This window comes from Sorex araneus, chromosome 6 (genome assembly GCF_027595985.1).
Source record: "Sorex araneus isolate mSorAra2 chromosome 6, mSorAra2.pri, whole genome shotgun sequence".
Lineage (NCBI taxonomy): Eukaryota > Metazoa > Chordata > Mammalia > Eulipotyphla > Soricidae > Sorex > Sorex araneus.
Genome location: NC_073307.1, coordinates 102,913,366 through 102,934,093, shown reverse-complemented (window position 1 = coordinate 102,934,093; position 20,728 = coordinate 102,913,366). Strand labels below are relative to the sequence as shown.

At 55.3% G+C, this 20,728-nt stretch overlaps 2 protein-coding genes across 2 annotated transcripts in view; one reads left to right on the top strand and one right to left on the bottom strand.

Moving 5' to 3' along the window:
• Window positions 1-7,334: 7,334 nt before the first annotated feature.
• ART5 (ADP-ribosyltransferase 5) lies at window positions 7,335-11,277 on the top strand. The gene is made up of 4 exons (XM_004618276.2): window positions 7,335-7,400; window positions 9,897-10,626; window positions 11,045-11,080; window positions 11,171-11,277. Exons 1-4 carry the CDS (start codon window positions 7,344-7,346, stop codon window positions 11,275-11,277), a joined length of 930 nt encoding a protein of 309 aa, XP_004618333.2. The 5' UTR covers window positions 7,335-7,343.
• Window positions 11,278-12,943: 1,666 nt separating this feature from the next.
• The window catches only part of XNDC1N (XRCC1 N-terminal domain containing 1, N-terminal like), a 35,242-nt gene continuing 27,457 nt past the window's right edge, over window positions 12,944-20,728 (bottom strand). The window contains exons 15-22 of the mRNA XM_055141734.1: window positions 20,390-20,590; window positions 20,150-20,312; window positions 18,690-18,782; window positions 17,245-17,437; window positions 16,772-16,899; window positions 16,608-16,686; window positions 14,344-14,479; window positions 12,944-13,359 (exon numbers count right to left, since the gene is read on the bottom strand). Of these exons, the coding sequence (XP_054997709.1) occupies window positions 12,983-13,359; window positions 14,344-14,479; window positions 16,608-16,686; window positions 16,772-16,899; window positions 17,245-17,437; window positions 18,690-18,782; window positions 20,150-20,312; window positions 20,390-20,590 (1,370 nt within the window). The 3' untranslated portion in view covers window positions 12,944-12,982. The remainder of the gene's footprint in view (window positions 13,360-14,343; window positions 14,480-16,607; window positions 16,687-16,771; window positions 16,900-17,244; window positions 17,438-18,689; window positions 18,783-20,149; window positions 20,313-20,389; window positions 20,591-20,728) is intronic.

Genomic DNA, 20,728 nt, shown 5'->3' with positions numbered 1-20,728 from the left:
ATTTGGCTGTCGGCCGGCTAGGGGAACAGTTCTCAACCATTGAACACATGCGTCATGCACCCACAGCTTGAACTCACAGTCCCGCACATCTTGCTCATAATAAATGGGGGACAGAGAGATAGTACAGCCGGCCAGGCACCCCTTGAGCTGCCTCCCCCTTCCCAAGGCGCTTCATTTCTTCTGGCTCTGTGTTGTGAGATTGTGAGATACTCTGGACTCCTTATCATCTCTCTCCCTCTTTCTCTCTGTTTTTTTTTTTAATTTTTTTTAAACATTAAAAAAAATTATTGAATCACCATGTGAAAAGTTGCAAAGCTTTCAGACTTAAGTCTCAGTCATACAATGATCAAACACCCATCCCTTCACCAGTGCATGTGTTCCACCACCAAGAACCCCAGTGTACCCCTCGTCCCACTCTCCACCTTGCCTGTGTGGCAGATGATTTTCACTTTACTCTCTCTTTACTTTGATTACATTCAATATCTCAACAGAAAACTCACTATTATTATTTGGAATTTTCCCCCAACAATCAGACCTGCAGAAAAGGTATCATTTGATAATTTGTTTTCGATTGCTGAGAATGAAGAGCATATGAGGTCACATGGCCATGACAGCGGCTGCGTGGTTTTGGATTTCTGGTATTTTAGTAATTAAGTTCAGATAAATTTCTGCCAGAAGTCGCATCATTGCAAGCTCATACCTCTGTTTAATGGGCCTTATAAGATGGTGGTCGCCATGCCACCGCTGGAGAAAGGAAAGGCCAAGAGAGTAAAACCTTTCCCCTCCTGGGGCGGCATGGGGCCATAGCTTAGTTCACAGTCTAGAGGCATTTCTGCAAGAAGCCACTGGGTGCCAGTTAGTGGGCCTCTGGGATCATGGGGGCTCAGGAATGGAGGAGCTGTTCATGTGTGGCTGCTCAGGATCACATCTGGGCGGAGAGCCTCTCTCTGTTTTTTTTAAAACCAAGTTACTCTTGGCTCTGCACATGGAAGTTACTCCTGTCAGAGTTTGGAAGAACTATATGGGAAGTCGGGGAGCAAACTCAGGTAGGAGGCATGCAATCTAAGTGTCCTGCCCACTGTGCTATCACTCTGATCACTCTGGCCCTCTCTCTCTCTTTTTTCTTTTTGGGTCACACCCAGGTGATGCACAGGGGTTACTCCTCTCTGCACCCAGGATTTATTCCTGGTGGTGCTTAGGGGACCACATGGGATGGAATCAAATCAGGGTTCGCCACATGCATGGCAAACGCCCTACCCGATGTGCTATCGCTCCAGCCCCTCTTTTTTTGCTTTTTTAGTGTACACTGGAGACATTACTGGTGCCCGCTCGAGCAAATTGATGAACAATGGGACAACAGTGCTACAGCGTACAGGAGTGCTGCTATTTATTCAGCCATTGTTTAAGCTGATTGAATTGGGCATGAAATCCACATTACTTTTTAAACATTTTTTAAAAAATTGAATATCTGTGAAATAGACCATTACAAAGCTGTTCATAATTTTAGTCATACAATGATCCAGCACCCATCCCTCCACAGTGTACATTTCCCACCACCAATGTCTCCCATTTCCCCACCACCATCCCTCAGCACCCCCACCCCAGGCCCCATCCCCAGCATCTCTCTATGGGAGGCACTTTCCTTCTTGCTCTCTCTCTCCTTTTCCTTTTGTGCATTATGGTTTGCAATATAGGTGCTACAAGGTCATGGTGTTTGTTCAGGGCATTCGGTATTTTTATCAGGATGGTAAGGCTGGAGTAGCGTTTGAATTGGGTGGCATCTTTGGGGTGTGGATGTGACTGCTGAGACTTCCAGAAGTACAGGGAGGTGGGGGGAGGTAGCCCAACCTGACCCTGAGAAAGGCTGGAGATTTCAATCACAAAACCCGCATACCAGAATTTTCAGCAGATTATATCTTGGACGGTGGAGCCAGACCAGGGGTATAGTGGTGATTTTGGATTGTGGAAGCAAGCGGCTGCCGGGGGCTCTGCTTGGGCAGGCACATCTGGCCCTCTCTCTCTCTCTCTCTTTTTAAATATATATTCATATTGGGGTCACACTTGGTTGTGCCCAGGGCTTACTTCTGGCTCTGTGCTTAGGGCTCACTCCTGATGGTGCTCAGGGGACCACATGGGGTGCCGAAGATTGAATCTGGGTTGGCCATGTGCCAGGCCAACCCTGCCTGCTGTACTGTAGCTCTGGCCTCATTAATTCCTCTTTAGACTTTATCTAGTCTAGGGAGGGAGGCTTGTTCTAGCCCAGGCTATATTAATTTGATGTCAGATGAGTCATACCTTCCCCCAAATCACCCGGTCACCTCATACAGTTATGGGTATCATGGTCCATTCAGCCATTCATCAAATATTAAATATTAGTACTCCCTGCTGTGGCTTTGGTCTACTGCCCCCCTCCCCTGCATGACTCCCCTGCTAATGCCTTCTCCAGGAAGCAGGGAGAATTATATGGTCCGAAAGCACAGTTTATCTTCTTTCTTACCTGCTCAAAACTTCTGTGGCCTGGGGTCAGAGCTATAGTACAACAGGTAGTGTGTTTGTCTTGCACAAGCTGAGCAAGGTCAATTCTCAACATCCTATGTGGTCCCTCGAGCACTGCCAGGAGTGATCCCTAAGTGCAGAGCCAGAGTAACCCCAGAGCACTGTCAGTATAGCCCCAAACCAAACAAGTCCTGAGTGAGGTGGGGTGCTTTCCTAAAAGAAAAAAACCCAAGACTCTTGTGGCCCAAAACTGACTGGAAGAAATGCCTCAAATGTAAAAATGCAGAAATGAAAATTATGAGGAGAAAGATGCAAAGGCAGAGGAAAAAAAGAAGTGAAACAAAAGCTTCTTTCTTTCTTTCTTTCTTTCTTTCTTTCTTTCTTTCTTTCTTTCTTTCTTTCTTTCTTTCTTTCTTTCTTCCTTCCTTCCTTCCTTCCTTCCTTCCTTCCTTCCTTCCTTCCTTCCTTTCTTTCTTTCTTTCTTTCTTTCTTTCTTTCTTTCTTTCTTTCTTTCTTTCTTTCTTTCTTTCTTTCTTTCTTTCTTTCTTTTTCCAGCTTTTTGGGTCACTCTCGGAAATGCTCAGGGGTTACTCCTGGCTCTGCACTCAGGAATTACTCCTGACGGTGCTTGGGGTACCATGTGGGATGTTAGAGATCGAACCTGGGTCTGCCGCATGCAAGGCAAATGCCCTACCCGCTGTGCTATCGCTCCAGCCTCCAAAACAAAAGTTTCTGAGCCAAAGAGAGAGTAGAAGACAACTCAGAGGGCTGAACATTGAGCACTGAGCACACTTTGCATGCAGCTCCCCAGCACTTAAGTCCCCATGGCCCAACACTGGGAGGCTCTACTCGCTCCCTCCAACGTGGCTCTGCACAGAGTTGTACGCTGTGCATGCCCTTCTCCTGCTACCTCCAGGCCCCTCTGGATGCCAACAGCCCCATGCACTTCCCGCTGCCACACTTCAGTCCCACTGGGCTGCCTATGTGCTCCAGGCTGCCTCCCGGACTGTGAGTTCCTCGAGAGCAGGGGCCAAGTACAGCCCATTTGGGCAGAGATATAGCTCAGGGAGTGAGCATTTGCCTTGCTTGTGGGAAGCCCTGGGTGTGTTACCTTGGCACCACCACCTACACAAAGAAAACTGAGTCTAAGGCATTCATTCATTCCCTGTCTCCAGCGCTCAGCCCGGGGTGCAGGTGGGCCTCTGCAATGTTTGCTGAGGACCTTGGAGTTTTTGTGGGTGCAGGTCACAATACAGAGCACTGCTTTGCAGGCAGATTGCGACTTTGGTGATCAGTGTTAGAGGGGATTGAGAGTGGACAGAGAGGCTATGTGAGCTGAGGAAGTGGAGGCATTGGGCAGTCTCTTTCCGTCCTCTCCTTCTGTGTGGGGCTCTTGTCTTCCCTCCTCCAAGTCCAAATATCGCCCCACTCAATCCCCACATTTCCCAAACTACCCTAAGATCCCCAACCTCTCTAGCAAAGATGCTGTGAGCTGGTGTTGGTTGCCTTACCCAGTGCCCCACCAAATTCATGTTGAAATCCCAATGCCTGCGAGTTGGGAGTGGCGCCTGGGGTAGGGGTGACTAGTAATAAGGGGATCATGCGAATGAATGCAGAAGTTACATAAAGGTGACCCCACATATTTATTTAAAATGACACCCTCCAGCACTCAGGTGTGGCCTTGGTGGCCCTGAGCACTGTCCCATGAGGTCAAGTATCTCTAGGAATGTCCCCCAGACTTTGCCCTGCACTGTTAAGAAGCCCCCTAAAAACATTTTGTTTATTTTGGGGTGCTCAGGGCTTGTTTCTGGTTTTGTGTTCAGGAATCACTCCTGGTAGGGCTTTGGGGATCATATGGGGATTGAACCTGGGTCGGCTGTGTGCAAGGCAAGTACCCTACCCATTGCACTAACTCTCTGGTGCCCATTTAAAAAAATTAAACAAGGGAGCAGGGCGATTTCTCCAAGGTCTAGAGTGCATGCTTTGCTTGCACATGGCCTGGATTCAGTTCCAAGCACCACATGGTTCTCCCAAGCATAGGAGGAAGCAGGCCCCAAACCCAGCTCAACAACAAAAACAAAACTTTGGGCTGGAGTAATAGCACAGTGGGTAGGGCATTTGCCTTGCACGCGGCCGACCCGGGTTCGAATCCCAGCATCCCATATGGTCCCCTTAGCACCGCCAGGGGTAATTCCTGAGTGCATGAGCCAGGAGTAACCCCTGTGCATTGCCGGGTGTGACCCAAAAGGCAAAAATAAATAAATAAACAAAACTTTAAACAAAAAGAGACTCCCCAGCACCAGAGCTCTCCAGCCCCTTCCTCTACATGGGGACCAGGAAAGTGGCCACTGTGAGTCACGAAGCATCCCCACCCCTTGCTGGCATCCTCGCCTTGGACTTCCAGTGCCCCCAAATGTAAAATGTGAAAACTGTTCTAAGTGATTCCCCTCAGTGGTATTTTGCTTTAGCAGCAAGAAAGGACCAAGATTAAAATAAAATTCCCGTAAGACTTTCCCTAAAGTTTTCTAAAGCCCCACTATGAATACTTCCAATTTTCCCTTTCAAAAAGCGTCTTTCCTTCCCTAGCCCGGGGACGAAGGAACCCCTACCTCAGCCAGTTTGCTCCGGAGGGCACAGGTCTCCTGAGGGCCTCTGGGCATGGAGGGCAGGTTTCTCCTTTATACCCTCACCCCACAGCTGCTCGGAAATGTGACACTCTCCCATCTATTTCTGGAAGTCCCCCCCCCCCCCCCCCCCGGTCAGGGCGCCAGCCTTACCCAGCCCGCCTGGGCCAGTGCTCCTCTCATAATGAGGAGATCCCCAAGTTCCCTTTCATCTCCTGGGAACTCTCCTGCGGTTCCAGGTCTTGGGAAGGCAGGAGCCATTTCCCAAGTCAGAGAATGGGGAGAGGATAACCCTGTGACCAGGTAACAGTCTCCCAAAGGTCCCAGACCGCTGCTTCTGCTTGCGCAGTTGCATGTGAGAGGCTGCCCAGACACGCATGAGATGCTATTCCCCATAATGGTGTGAGACACTGTTGTTATCCTCTCCAGAGTGGGCGACGCCTGATTTTCTAATCTAGGAGAAAATGGGGTGGCCAATCTCCTTAGAAGGGGCAAAAGAACTTGTCTTGAGTTGTTTGCCTTGACAGGCTGAGTGCATGCTTTGCCCGCAGGACACCCCACTTCAATCCCTGCCAGGGCATAGATGTTCATGCCCCTGCCCCTGCAAAACAAGCAAACATATTTAAAAATAAATAAATAAAAAGAATTTTGCCAATTACCATCCTAGTATTTGTTGTTGTTTTGGAACGACACCCAGCAGTGCTCAGGGATTACTCCTGGCTCTGCAGTCAAGAATCACTCTTGGTGGTGCTCAGGGAACTATATGGGATGCTGGGGATCAAACCCAGTAAGGCAAACACTCTACTCAGTGTACTGTCATACAGGCTCCTCTCTTCCACCTTCTTCACAGGCTTATTCAAGTCCAGACCCCTGAGTTGTCTTCCATATATATATATATATATTTTTTTTTTTGTATGGGGGGCACTTTGTGCTAAGGGGTCACTCTTGCTGGGCTTGGGGGACCATATAGAATCCTGGGGATGCAACCCAGAGCAAAGCAAGTGGCCTATCTGCTGTGCTATCACTCTGCCTTCCTTTTGATAGACAGGAAGCCTTTTGGAGAAGCAGAGTTGGGGAAAGGATGGCAGATAGAAGCTAAATGAACAAGTCAGACCCACAGGGAGGTCTTGGGGTGAAGTGTACCTCTTATGCGCAGCCCAGCGCCAGCAGGCAGGCAGCCTGTTAAATGGTAACACCCAGGACCCCCAACTTTTCAGGCCACTCTGTGGGCTGAAACCTGCCGCTCTGAGAAATCTCTTCCTAGAGCCGCTCAGGGATCCCGCAGCTGCCCCTTCTCCCATGACCTCGCTGGGGCGTCCAAAACTCAGAGCCAGGCTATTTATAGAGCGCGTGCAGGAGGGCCACAGGCTCTGGTTATGAACACAGGGACACTGGGGTCTGGGGAGGGGCCGGGTGCACCGAGCCCCCCTCCCCCCCCCCCCCGCCGCTCCCCGGGAGCTGAGATTGTTGCTCAGCCTCTGATCCAACCCCCACAAGGACAAGTGTTGGGGGACAGGAAGGTGGATACGGTAAAGGGAATGTCTGATGTCCCACCACACTTGACCCAACGGGTGGTCATACGCAAATGCATGCAAATGAGCTCAGGCGGTGACCCCTCGGAGGACGAACCCTAATGGGACTCCCTCGGCTAGGGGCCTGCCACGCCCCCCCACCCCGGTCAGGCCGAGGAGCCGGCCCAGTCAGTCTCATAAGTCCCCTTCTCAACTTGGAGCTCTCCTGGAACCCCCCAAAAAACGGTCCCGGGGAAAGAAGTCGCCACCCCCGGGAAGAGGGACACGCTGCTGGCCCCCACCGCGCCGGTCACCGCGCCGGCGGTGTCGGGTTACGGCCCTGGGGGTTATAGTTAGCCGGGACTCGGCGGGGACAGCGCGACCGCTGGGTCCCGGCACCCCGTCCCCCTCTCCCGCGAGGCCCGGTCACCGCTCGGCCACCAGCGGCGAGAGAGAAGATCGTGGGTGGTTGGTTCAGGAGCTGCGACCCCCGATCCCCGACACCCGGGGCTGGGGGCTCCTCCCGTTGCCCAGTGGACGCGTCCTGCGCCCCGCCCTCGGCCCTGCCCACTGCCGCGGCCCGTCCCGGCCGGGCCCGAGCCCCAGGACCCCTCCCCCGAGCGGAGAAGAGGGTCCAGGTCCTCTGTCCTGAGGCCCATCCACCGGACCCCAGACCACCGCTCCACCCACTCTCATCAGTCTCCCGAGAGAGATGCTGGCGGCACTGCTGCTCGCCCTCAGCTGCCTCGGCCTCCACATCGCCTGGCAGGTAAGGGGACAGGCCCGGAATAACAGTAGGGGGCGACCCTGAGCAGGCAGACGAGGTGGGGGCGTGGAGGAGGGGAAGAGGGAGTAGGGACTCCTCCATAGGAGCCCCAAATTCCCATTCCCTCTCCCAGGACTGCTATATTTGCATCTGGGGCCTGGCCTGCTGTTGATCTCCCTTCAGCTCATTCCTTCCCACGGACCTTTCCCCATTTGGGGGCAAGCAGGAGAGGGCTCGGGAGTTCCAGCTGTGCCTGGCTGTGGGACAGAAACAGTGGAAGGATGGGCAGGGTCTGGTCACTCATTGGCTGGCGGCTGTGGACTGAGTCTCAGCCAGGACCTCATCGTCTAGCCCCACTCCCCCTCGTCCCGGGAACCTCTCTAACAAGACTCCCGCTTTTAGGATGTTGGGAGTGCAGTCCCCCTGCCTTCTCACTGAGAACCAGAAGCCAAAAGAAGGGAAGAGATTTAGGGCCTGGGAGCTGGCTCAGAGGCGAAATGCACCTGCCTTGAGTCCGGGATCTCAGCTTGCACATGCTCTGCATGCACGACTTTGAATTTGATCTCTGAGCAGCCCTGAGAGTGACCCCCTGGATATCATTCAGCAGTAGCCCCTGAGCACTCCTGAACAAAGAAAACCAGAAAGTGCCCGCTTCCCAGGGGAGAGACCCTGAGTTCCATCCCTGGTCCCTTCCATCTGCACCAAGTGCAGCCACGTCCCCTGACAAGAGAGCATGTGGTCTCTGGCACACCTAGACCAGGTGTGTGCGAGCCACGCAACCAACTGAGGGGTGTGACTGTCACCCATCGAGCCTCGTGTGAGCACCACAGTGGCCCTGGGTGAGTGCTGCACCCAGAATGGGCTTAGCACAGCTAAGAAGAGTGTGTCCCCCCTCGAGCATGTGAGCAGACCCCATGGTGGGAGCATGTGGTCCAGTGAGGCCCCCCCACCAGCCACGTGCGTGCTACCCTGGTCATCACCACAGCAGGAGCAACAAAGGGAAGGATGGGGGGGGGGGTGCCTTGCCCAGGTTTCTATAGCAACGAGGTAGCAAAGTCAGGATTTGAACCCGTGTGGGTCTGAATCTAGTACCTTAAATGTTACGGAAGCTCTTGGGCTCTTCACTGTATCACTGTCATCCCATTGATCTTTGATTTGCTCGAGCGGGCGCCAGTAACGTCTCTATTTATCCTAGCCCTGAGATTTTAGCAGCCTCTCTTTACACGTTCTTCCCAGCGGTGCCGCATTGGAGGCTCTTTCAGGGTAAGGGGAATGAGACCCATCATTGTTACTGGTTTTGGCATATGAATACGCCACAGACAGTTTGCCAGGCTTTGCTGCGCAGGCAGGATGCTCTCAGTACCTTGTCAGGTTCTCCGAGAGGGAGAACTAGCCTATAAGAGGTTGCTTCCTGGAGCTTTGTTTTATAGTCTCTGGATGTTGGCTGTTGATGGGATTACACGGTCAGAGGCAGTTTGTGGGTATGGCTGCCAAACTACTGGAAAATGGGGGATCTGGGAGGAGGAGGAGGCCCAACCCTGATCTGAGCAGGCTTGGAGATCTCAGCCCCAGGTCCCACACACCTGGGCTCCTCTGCCGGTTCCTTCATGTGTGGGGCTTGTCCAAATGTGTGGAGAGTGGCCTTGCCAAGTTGAAATGAATGATAGTGAGGGGTTTGATTTTTTTTTTTTTTTTTTGCTTTTTGGGTCACACCTGGCGATGCACAGGGGTTACTCCTGGCTCTGTACTCAGGAATTACTCCTGGCGGTGCCCAGGGGACCATATGGGATGCTGGGAATCGAACCCAGGTCGGCCGCATGCAAGGTAAATACCCTACCCGCTGTGCTATCACTCCAGCCCCCTGTTGTTGTTTTTTTTTTTTTTAAGGGGGACGATGCTCAGGAGTGAGCCCTGTTGGTCTCAGGTGACCATTCATAGTTCTGAGCACTGAACCAGGGTCACCCACATGTAAAATAAGGTGCCTGACCTCCTATACCATCTCTCTGGCCTTGACTCTGTTTCTTCAAGCTCTCCTTTTCTTTTCATTTCGTTTGTTTGTTTTTGGGCCACACCTGGCATGACTCAGGGGCGACTCCTGGCTCTGCACTCAGGAATCACTCTGGTGGGCCTGGGAGGACTATGTGGGATGCCGGAGATCAAACCTGGGTCGGCTGCATGCGAAGGCAAGCACCCTCCCTGTTGTACTATCTCTCTGGTCCTCTTTTTTGTTCATTTTTGGTTCTGTGGGCCCCACCTGGCGATGCTCAGGGGTTATTCTTGGTGGCGCTGCACTCAGGAGTTCTCTTGGCAGTGCTCAGGGCACCATATGGGATGCTGGGGCCTGGGTCGGCTGCATGCAAGGTGAGTGTCTTGACCTGCTGTACTATCTCTCCAGCCCCCTGGCTCTCTGTTTCTTCACTAATCTGCCGCCAAGCCCCTGTGTGGTGCTCTGAACCTACCACCTTTGCTCCAGGGCTTCTCTCTCCCTTGACTCTGCAGGCACAGGCCGTGCCCATCCTGCTCCTGGGCCTGGCTCCAGACTCCTTCGATGATGCCTACGTGGGCTGCCAGGAGGAGATGGAGGAGAAGGCAGCGGCCCTACTGCAGGAGGAGATGGCCGGCCACACCCTGCTGCGGGAGTCCTGGGCGGCGGCCCGGGCAGCCTGGGAGCATAGGCGTCAAGGGCTCCTCTTGCCCCCTGGCTTCGGGGCCCCGCACGGAATCGCCATCATGGTCTACACCAACTCGTCCAACACCTTGTACTTGGAGCTGAATCAGGCCGTGCGCGCGGGCGGCGGCTCCCGGGACCTCTACCTGAGGCACTTCCCCTTCAAGGCCCTGCATTTCTACCTGACCCGGGCTCTGCAGCTGCTGCGGGGCAGCGGGGGCTGCAGCGGGGGGCCGGGGGAGGTGGTGTTCCGGGGCGTGGGCAACGTGCACCTGGAGCCCAGGACGCTCGGGGACGCGGTCCGCCTGGGCCATTTTGCCTCCAGCTCCCCAGATGAGGCCACGGCCCGCAGGTTCGGTAATGCCACCCTCTTCTCTCTGAGGACTTGCTTTGGCGTCCCTATCCAGGCCTTGTCTGTGTTTCCCGAGGAGCGTGAGGTGCTGATCCCTCCCCACGAAGTCTTCCTGGTCACCAGGTTCTCCCAGGACGGGGCCAGGAGCCTTGTCAGTCTCCGGAGCTATAATCAGACCTGCAGCCACTTCAACTGCGCCTACCTGGGGGGTGAGCTGGGCTTGGGTGCAGGGGGAAGGTGTGTGTGTGTGTGTGTGTGTGTGTGTGTGTGCGTAGCTCCATAATGGGGACGTTGAGGGGTGGGAGTCAGCCATAAGTATCCTTTTCTGCCCATTGGGCTCTACAGCTCTTGGATGCTCTAAGTCTTCTGAGATCTGCCAATGTTCTCGAAGGTTCTAAGGCATCTCTCGCAGAGGCTAACAGGCCTGAGGCTCTGGGTGGCTAAGTGTGAAGGGACAGGAGCCCTCTCAGTTCTCAGGCGGGCCTGACAGAGCTGAGGCCACAGGAGGAGTGACTGCGGGGACCGGGAGATTTCCTAGGAAGCCAGAAACATGCATGCAGGGGGCAGGGAAGATGGGGTGCAAGGGCAGCGTGGGGTACCTGGGCCTCACTGTGGTGTCTGTTGCAGGGGAGAAGAGGCACGACTGTGTGTCTGCACCACCAAGTGAGTCACCCTCCCGCCCTGCATAGCCGGCCGCATCGTGACCTCCTGCACTATTGGGCCCTCTCTCACCTCCTTTTCTTTTCTCCCTAGCAGGGGGCCAGCCAGGACCCCCCTCCAAAGAAGCCTTGCCTCTGAGCTTCCAGAAGACCTTGCCCGCACCCCCCAGGAGAGTCCAGTTCTCGGGAGCAGGGCCCTGAGAGCGCCATGTCCACCAGGCAGGGCTCTTGAATAAATGGCCAGCCTTGGCCAGAGGAAGGGGCTCGGCAGACGGCCTGAAGGAGCAGGCACATGGCTGGGACCCAGATTATTGGGGGATTCTGAAATGTGCGGTGCCCCAGCTCCATAGACAGGCGAAGGAAGGCACATCAGAGGCGGCCACTCAATTAAAGAGCACTGTGGTGCGGTGACCCAATCTCAGGCTGGTTTATTCCAGGAGCCAGGACGCTCTGCGGGGTAGAGACTCTGAGGGAAGAGGGGCTTCTCCATGGCTCCCCGGTAGGCTTCCGGCCACACACCAGGGGTCCCTTCCCCAGGGAGGGCAGGAGGGGCTGCAGATGGGGGCGCAAAGCCAAGGTAAAAAGGACGACAACTCCCTCTCAGCTTCCTGAGTTTATAGTGAGTCCAAGCCCCTGCTCCCCAGGCCCAGTCTTTCCTTTTTCCTTTTTGGGTCACACCCAGCAATGCTCAGGGGTCACCCTTGGCTCATGCACTCAGGAATTACTCCTGGCAATGCTTGGGGGACCATATGCAATGCCAGGGATTGAATCCAGGTCGGCGGTGTGCAAGGCAAGCACCCTACCTGCTGTACTATTGCTTCGGCCCCAGGCCCAGCTCTTCTCACTGAAGGTTTTTGTTTGATTGGTTGGTTTGTCTATTTTTTATTTTTTCAGAAGATCATTTTAGTTCTTTTTAATTTTCATTTCTTTTTTTTTTTCTTTTTGGGTTAGACCCTGTGATGCTCAGGGGTTACTCGTAACTCTGCATTCAGGAATTACTCCTGGCTGTGCTCAGGGGACCATATGGAGTGCCGGGGATCGAACCCTGGTTGGCGATGTACAAGGCAAGCAAATGCCCTACCCGCTGTGCTGTCTGTCACTCCTGCCCCTTGTTTGATTTGTTTTATTTGTTTTGTTTGGAGCCACATCTGTCAGTGCTCAGGATTTACTCCTGGTTCTGTGCTCAGGGATCACTCCTGGTGGGGCTCAGAGGACCATATGGGGTGTAGGGGGTGGAACCCAGGTCTACTATGTACATGACAAGCGCCCTACTATTGCTCCAATCCCTTCACTAGAGATTTGAGGGTACCCAAAATAGGATCCTTTTTTGCTTGGGCGCCACACCTGGTGACACTTGGGGTTCACTCCTGGCTCTGTACCCGAGTGACTCCTGGCAGTGCTCAGGGGACTGTATGGGGTGCTGGGGATCGAAAACAGGTTGAATACGTTCAAGGCAAGCACCTTACCCACTATATTGTCGCTCCGGCCCCCTCAAAGTAGGACCCTAAGACTAAGAGGCCTGAGACCCCAGAGGAAACCACCTCTCTGTGCCTGAGTTTGGGCCCCAGGTCCATTTCTGGGGGAGGAGCAAGCAAGAGATCCAAGAACATGAAGAAGATGGTGAGTCTCGCTCTCTGAGGGTTTTTTTCGGTCAGGACAGAAATTTTATTACAGACAGCAGGTAGGGCGTTTGCGTTGCACGCGGCTGACCTGTGTTCAATTCCCAGCATCCCATATGGTCCCCTGAGCACCGCCAGGAGTAATTCCTGAGTGCAGAGCCAGGAGTAACCCCTGTGCATCACCTGGGTGTGGCCCAAAAAGAAAAAAAAAAAGAAATTTTATTGCAGAGCCCTCCCCACTCTGAGGGTGCTGACCTCAGCCACAGAACAAGGGGCCCTCCCTTGCCTCAGGGCTCCCCCGGGGCCTCCACCTGTCCCTCGGGGCCCAGCTCTCGGGCCCCCTCAGGCTCCTGCTCTTGGTGTACGAGCACGTGAGCAGGAGAGGACGGGCTGAGCTCTTCAAGAGCGAGGGCTTCAGCCCCTCCAGCACTCTGAGACCCCGGGGCCCCCATCACCCCTGGCATCGTCAGCTCCGGGGTCTCAGGGATGGGGGGTCCCAGGTTCTGGAAGCTGTTGCGCACTCGGGTGATGTAGCGGCTGAGCACGCTGGCACCTTCGGGAGGTCGAGGCGCCCCGCCTTCTGCCAGACTGCGCCGCACGCCAGCGACCTCCCCCTGCAGCCGGGACACTGTCTTGGTCAGCTCGGTCAGCCTGGTGCCCAGATCTGGGGAGGGGGGGTAGAGGGGTCACGTTAAGGCGAGCCTGTCCTATTCCTCTTATACCCTCTGCAGGACCCCCACCTCCCACCACTGCCCGCCCAGGGACAAGGTGTCTGGGCGTCCTGAGGGAAGAGAGAAGGTTAAGAGAAGGGCGCTCGGGCTCGGGGGCTGAGCGCAGAGGAAAGCTGGGTGCTGAATGAGTCTGGCGGGGTGCTTGGTGAGTCTGGAAGTCTTCAGGGGCCAGAGGAGGGATCAGGAGTCCTCAGGAGGCGGTGGGGGTTGGGGTATTGTTTGTGTCTATTTTTCAGGGCTGGGAAGGGATGGAACTGGTGTGATGGCTGTGACATGTGCTCTGCAGAGCTGCCTTCCTGCCCCGGGAATGTCTAACGGTGGAGACTTGTATGCCCGCCTCTGCCATGCGTCTCTGCCCTCTGCACCTGCCAGTTGCACCCTGTGCTTATCACCCAGTTCCAATTCCACCTCCCCTGTCCGGCTCAGGCTCTGGGGTCTCCAGCCTCCCCCCTTGCCTCGAGCCTCTCAGGAGGATTGACATCTGTCCTCTGGGCTCCCTCTGAGGGGCTTGCTGCCCAGGAAGGCGTTTTCTCTTCCCAATCTGGAAGCTTGTCGGGAGTGTCCCTATGCTACGTGATCCCCTCCCTTCTCTCCAAGACAGACAGGGCTGGGAACACAGGGGGTTTGGATGAGTGAGGAAGTGAGGGACCAAATGCACAAATGGGGGAAGTGATGAGTGAGTGGACAGGGCAGTGAAAAGAGAGAAGAAACGAACACGGGGACGAAGGCAGCGATGGAGGATGAAGTGAGATGAGGGGGATTTGTATCTGAACAGGTCACAGGGCAACTGCATGGACAGGGGTCACACTGAGCAAGGCTGCCACCTGCTGGCCAGATGCGGGGCCTCTGGGTGTGGTGCAGCGATTGCTGCTGAGCAAGTCAGGGGGTCAGGGGAGGCTCAGAGGCTGACCACTGACCTTTCCGACGCGTCTCCTCGAACTCCCGCTGGGCAGTCTCGATGTAGCGTTGAACCAGGGCCTTGATGACTCGAAGGCGATAGGACCCACGCTCATGCTCTCCCTCCCCGGGCTCTGCGCCTGCCCCGCGGTTGGCCTGGGTGGAAACCGGGAGAGGAAGAAAGGGAGATTCTGGAACCCCACACCAGCCTCTCTCCAGTGGCAGTCAGGTCAGCGCCCTCCCCCCCCCCCCCGCCTCCCGCCTTCCCAGGCCATCGATGGTGGAAGTCCGGGTGTTTGGACTGTAAAGGCCACTGTCTTGTCCCCAGTGCAGTCCTGGAAGGTTGAAGGATGGAGGTCAGAACTTGCAGGAGAATTGGGGAAGGGAGTGGGAGAAGTGTTGGAAGGGCGAGGGGAGGCAGAAACAGGAAGCTGAGCAGGGACGGGAATGATAGCATGGCGGGTAGGGTTTGTGTTTCCTATGCAGCCGACACAGGTTTGATTCCTGGCATCCCCAGTTGGTTCCCTGAGCACCATCAAAAGTGATCCCTGAACACGGAGCCAGGAGTAGCCCCTGAGTACAAATCAGCTGTGGCTCATGGGGCTGAAAGTATAGTGCATTTGCCTTCCCCTGGTCAACCCCGGCTTAATTCCTAACATCCCATGTGGCCCCATGTGAGCACCACCAGGAGTGATTCTTGAGTGCAGAGCCAGGAGTGAACCCTGAGTACTGCAGGTGTGGCCCTAAAAACAAAAAAGAAGGGGCTGGAATGATATTACACTGGGGACGGCATTTGTTTTGCATATAGCCGACCTGAATTCAATCCCCAGCATCCCATATGGTCCCCTGAGCAATGCCAGGAGTGGTTCTTTTTTCTTTTTGGCTTTCTGGGTAACACCGGCGATGCACAGGGGTTACTCCTGGCTCTGCACTCAGGAATTACCCCTGGCGCTGCTCAGGGGACCATATGGGATGCTGGGAATCGAACCCACGTCAACCGCATGCAAGGCAAATGCCCTACCTGCTGTACTATCTCTCCAGCCCCAGGAGTGATTCCTGAGTGCAGAGCCAGCAGTAACCCCTGTGCATCACTGGGTGTGACCCCTGTGCATCACTGGGTGTGGCCCAAAAAGCAGAGAAAAAAAAGAAAAAAGAAAAAATATACATGTGGCTCAAACGATACCTCCTCCCCACGGGGGAAAAAAAAAAGAAAGAAAGAAAGAGAAAGAGATAGAAAAAGAGGCTGAACAGGGCAGAGTGTTTTCTCTCCTGCCACCAAGCCCACTTTAGTTTCCTGGAATTTAGTCATTCCAAGTTAGTTTTGCCCCAAATTCTGTGGAAAGCAGAGCCAGGGGAGCTGGGGAGCAAGGGAGGGAAAAATCAGTGCGGGGGAGAAAGCCTGGGTCTCGGCTCAGGCTTCAGGACAGTGGCGGGACAGCGGGGTGCAGAGAACGTGGCAGGTCAAGCGCAGGACTTGGGAGAGTTCGAACCCCAGCTCTCTTCCCGCCCCACGACTCAGATGCTTGAGCCTGGGCCAGCTCGCAGCTGAGAGCCAGGACTCCCATCTCTCTGCTCCTAGGCTGATAGCTGCCAGGCAGCCCAGTGCTCTTTGCTGCTACAATGTGGCTATTTCAGGCCAGGGTGACCGTACAGTGGGGAGTGTACTTGCCTTGCACACAGCCGACCCAAGTTTGATCCCTGGCACTGCATATGGTCCCCCTGAGCACCACCAGGGGCAATCCCTAAGTGTTAGAGCTAGGAGTAAGCCCTGAGCACTTCCAGGTGTAGCCCCCAAACAAATCATAGTAGTAGTAGTAATAATAATAATAATTTAAAAAAATTGTAGCACTGTAGCACTGTCTTCCAGCTGTTCATTGATTTGCTCAAGCGGGCACCAGTAACATCTCCATTGTGAGACTTGTTGTTACTGTTTTTGGCATATCAAATACGCCACAGGTAGCTTGCCAGGCTCTGCCGTGCAGTCGGGATACTCTCGGTAGCTTGCCGGGCTCTCTGAGAGGGGCGGAGGAATCGAACCCGAGTCAGCCACAAGGCAAGCGCTCTACCTGCTGTGCTATCGCTCGGGTCCAAAACAACAAATTAGAAAAAAACTGAGCGCACAGGGCTGGGCGTTTCAGAATGCGCAGAGTCCTGAAGAGGACAGGAGAGCTATCTGAGAATGGCAGGGGGAGCCGGTGTTCTGGGGGGACAGCCACCCGGGACAGAGGAGTGGGACCCCCTGAGGGCCCCTGTGAGGAAGATGACAAGGGGCCCGCGGACTCACGTAGCTGGGGATCGGGGGGTAGTTTGGCTCCCTGGTCTTGCAGCAGGAGCAGCAGCAGCAAAGGAGCCGGAATATCCTCCTGGGAGGGCAGAGGGTGGGAAGGGGTTGGGCTGGGCCCTGGAGCGGGCTGGGGTGTGGGGTGGTGAGGGTTCTGCGGGCCCCACCTGAGGAGGTAGAAGCAGGCCTTGGGCGAGGGCAGGATGTTGAAGGGCACCGGCAGGGTCAGGCCCTCTCGGAAGTAGGACAGGTAGAGCTTGGAGCGCGCGAACTTCCACTCCACGTCTGCGTCATCCTGGGGCCAGGAGGCAGGGGGCTGAGCCAGGACCCCTGGGGTCCCTCGTGCCCGGCCTCCACCCCCACAATGCTCCCATCTGTCTAGTGTGCCAACTGCCCCCATCCCTGTTCTCTCTCACCTACGTTTTCCGTCTCCGTCCTGCAGACACCCCCTGACCCAGCCCTGCCCACCCATCTCCCCTCCCTCCTCATGTCCCCACGCGGTTCCCCACAGCCCGGCCTTCCACGGGCTGCTCCTTGTTTCATGGGGGAGAGTGGTGGCCTAAAGAGGAAGACTCGGCCCACGTCAGCGGGGGGAAGCGCAGCGGGTGTGCAGGGGGTGCCGTGCCCCTCCCGTGCTTGCCTCGATCTTCTGGAAGGAGTTGGTGATCATGGCGATGAGCATGTTGAGCAGCACGATGACCATGACGATGGTGAAGATGCCGTACAGGGCCCGGCCCACAAACTCCGGCACCAGAAACTGGGGCATGTCCACCACGCTGTGCTCCTCCATGCCGAACATGGTCCAGAACAGAAACTGGAATGTCTCGTTGAAGCTGGTGGGCAGGCCAAGGGAAAGGGCGGGGGCCAGGCTGGGCAACCAACCTGAGCAGCCAACTCCCCCACTCCCCACAACCCAACTCTCGGGGCTCCGCTTCCCCAAGACCCTTTGGGCCGCTCTGGCCCCTCCAGACACTGGCCCGTGCTGAGCCCCAGTGTTCGTTCTTTCAGGTTCCTCCAACAGAGGAAAGGCAGAGAGCATCTTCAGGGTTAGAGGAAACTAAAAGTATCAGGCAGCAGAAGACAATGCATGGGGCCAGAGCAGTAGCACAGTGGGGAGGGTGTTTGCCTTGCATGCAGCCAACCTGGGCTCAATCTCCAGTATCTGATATGGTCCCGCAAGCACCACCAGGAGTAATTCCTGAATGCAGAGCCAGGAGTAACCCCTGAGCATTGCTGGGTGTGGCCCAAAAAGCACCACCCCCCCACCAAAATAAAGAACACAATGCACAATCCCAGATTAGAATTGAGATTTTTCTTCTTAGTGTGGGCAGGGGTGAAGGGCCAGTGCTCTATCCCAGTGCTCAGGGCCTGGACACACCCAGCAGACACTCGGCCTGACTCCTCAATGCTCTGTAATGTGGATGCTATCCCAGGGATCAAACCCGAGTCCCTGTGCATGGAAGGCATGCACCCTGGCTCCTGAGCTATCTCCTTAGCCCTCCATTGCACTATTTTTCTTTTCTCTTTCTTTTGTTCACACTTAGCAATGCTTAGGGCTTATTCCTAGCCCTACAACTTAGGGGTCACTCCTTGCTGGTTCAGGGAATCATATGGGGTGCCGGCAATTGAACCCAGGTCGGCCTTGGGCAAAGCAAGCGCCTTACGCTGTACTATCGCTCTGGTTCCTCCATTGCACTTTTAACTGTTTCATGAGATTGGCTCTTTTGGTTTTGGGTTTGGGGCCACACCCGCTAGTGTTCAGGGCTTACTCTGAGCCCAAGCACAGAGCCACTCCAGGGCTGCTCCGGGGACCATAAGAGGAGCCGGGGATCAAATCCACTGGCTGCCTGCAAGGCAAACTCTACCCACTGTCCCACTGCTTTAGCCTCACAGATTAATGTTTTTCAAAACCAAACTTTGGAGACAAAGGGAGTGAACAAATGAATGGAGGAGTGAGACCCAATGGGAGAGGGAGTCCCCGAATCAGGGAATTAATGATTAATTGGACAAATGAGGAAGATGGGGAGGAAAAAGACTTGAAGTTCCAGTAAAAGGCCCCAGACTCCTGCCCGGCCACCGGCATACTTGCCCAGCCGCTCCGTCTCCTGGTAGGGAACATAGATGTTGTTGAGACCGCAGAGGAAGGCAGTTAGGATGATCATGAGGATGAACATGAACCTGGAGGGCAGGAAAGAGCGTACCTAGAGGGGTGAGCGTACCCAGGGTTCAAGCTCTCTACTTGAAATCATTGCATTTGGTTATTATTGAAAATCATGAAATAAATATAGTTCCCCCGAGCAATTCCTGAACATGCAGCCAGGGGAAACCCCTGAGTATTGCTGGGTGTGCCCCTCCCCAACATACATATACGCATTTAAAAAAATCAAGAAATAAGGCTGCAGAGATAGCTCAAAGATGACTTTGCATGCAGGAGTACCAGATTCTAATCCCAGCACCACCTGGTTACTGAGCACTGCCAGGAGTGATGCCTGCACGCAGAGCTGGGGTAGTCCTCAGTACTACCTGCCTGCCCCCCAGTAATAAATAAATAGAAAGAGTGAAACGGGAAGTGAGGAGGGATGGACAGCGGGGGCTGGAGCAGGAGGTTCTCCTCAAGAAGCAGAGGAAGGGGGTCCAGCGGGCAGGGTGCATGCCTTGCATGTGTTCGACCCGCGGCTGACCTGATTTTGATCCTCGGCATCCCTGAGCACCACCAGGAGTGATTCCTGAGTGCAGAGCCAGGAGGAAGCCCTGAGCATCTATGTTCAGGGTATGGCCCCCAAACCAGAAATAACCAAGAGACGGACTTGGCTAAAGCATCAGCACTGAATGGGCCTCTCCCAGGGGACGGAGATGCTGGGAAGAGACAGAGGGAGGAGCAAGGGTGAGAGCAAGTGGCAGCAGAGGGAGCAGGGAGCCAGGAAGGGGCTGGGGTGAGAAGGGGAGGTTCCCTCCCAGCTGGGAGAGGGGGCAACACAGACACCACTGGGCTTCTTCCACCGCCCACCCCCCCACACGCTCCAGGCCAGCCTCAGGCAGGGGCTTCCTGGGGTACAGAAACTCACTCTGGGCAGCCAGGTTTGGCAGGAAACATCCAAGTGATAAAGCACCACGAAGCCCGGGTACTGCCAGGCTGCCTCGTGGGAAGGAGCCAGCAGGAACCTGGGAGCAACGCTCTAGCCCAGAGATGGAGATCCTGAGGCCGGGAGAAGGGCCTCGAGACAGAGACGCAGTGGCACTGGGACCCACCACCCAAGGCTGCTGGGGCTGGCAGGGTTGGGTGAGCTCCATGTGGCAGGCCTCTGAGAATTAGACGAACTTTATAGACCTCCCCTGACGAGAAAGATTCTTCACACACCCCGTTGAACCGAGAGTTCTGGGGTTGTCACTGGAGTGTCAGGGAATACTCTTGCGCGTGTTCGATCCCAGCACCCCATATAGTCCCCCTGAGCACTGCCACTCGTGAGCCCAGAGCCAGGAGTATGCCCTGGGCACTGCGGGGGAGAGTCTTGGACAGGAGGTGGCTCGGGCAGGGGCGCACGCACCGGATCATGTCATCGATCATCTTGCCAATGGAGATCTGCAGCGTGCCCAGGGACTCGTGGGCAGGCAGGATGTAGGCCAGGCGGGTGAAGCTGAGCATGCTGGTGACGGCGAAGAGCACCTCTGCCAAGAACTGGGGGTCCTCTGTGCGCCACTCGCTTCGCTCTGGTCAGGGTGGGGGGCAGGAGTGAGGCTGAGAGCTGAGGAAGAGAAGGCCGCAGGGGACTCAAGGGGACACTCACCAGCCGTGGTGAAATAGCGGCAGGGGGTGCCCTCGGGGGCATCCTGGCAGTGCCTGTAGGCGAGTCCAGCCAGCAGGAGGCGGAGCATGAAGGACGCCAGATACAGGGACAGGATGACCACATCCAGGAAGTTCCACCAATCCAGGAGGTAACTGCGCAGGCCCTCGATCCACACCTCCTTACATTCGAACCACAGGAAGCCTGGAGGGGAGGTGTGTAGGGAGGGTGGGGTGGACTCCCCGCCTCCTGCCAGGCTGCCTCTGGGTTAAGGGGGGAATCTCTCTGCCCCTAAAGCAGCACCAGGACAAAGGTGACACAACAGAAACGTTCACCTTGCTT

What these genes read in the sequence shown, in the direction of transcription:
- ART5 (XM_004618276.2), top strand. Translation starts at nt 7,344, where the DNA reads ATGCTGGCGGCACTGCTGCTCGCCCTCAGCTGCCTCGGCCTCCACATC. An exon ending in GCCTCCACATCGCCTGGCAG is followed by an intron (nt 7,401 to 9,896) that starts GTAAGGGGACAG and finishes TTGACTCTGCAG; the next exon opens with GCACAGGCCGTGCCCATCCT. An exon ending in CTGTGTGTCTGCACCACCAA is followed by an intron (nt 11,081 to 11,170) that starts GTGAGTCACCCT and finishes TTTTCTCCCTAG; the next exon opens with CAGGGGGCCAGCCAGGACCC.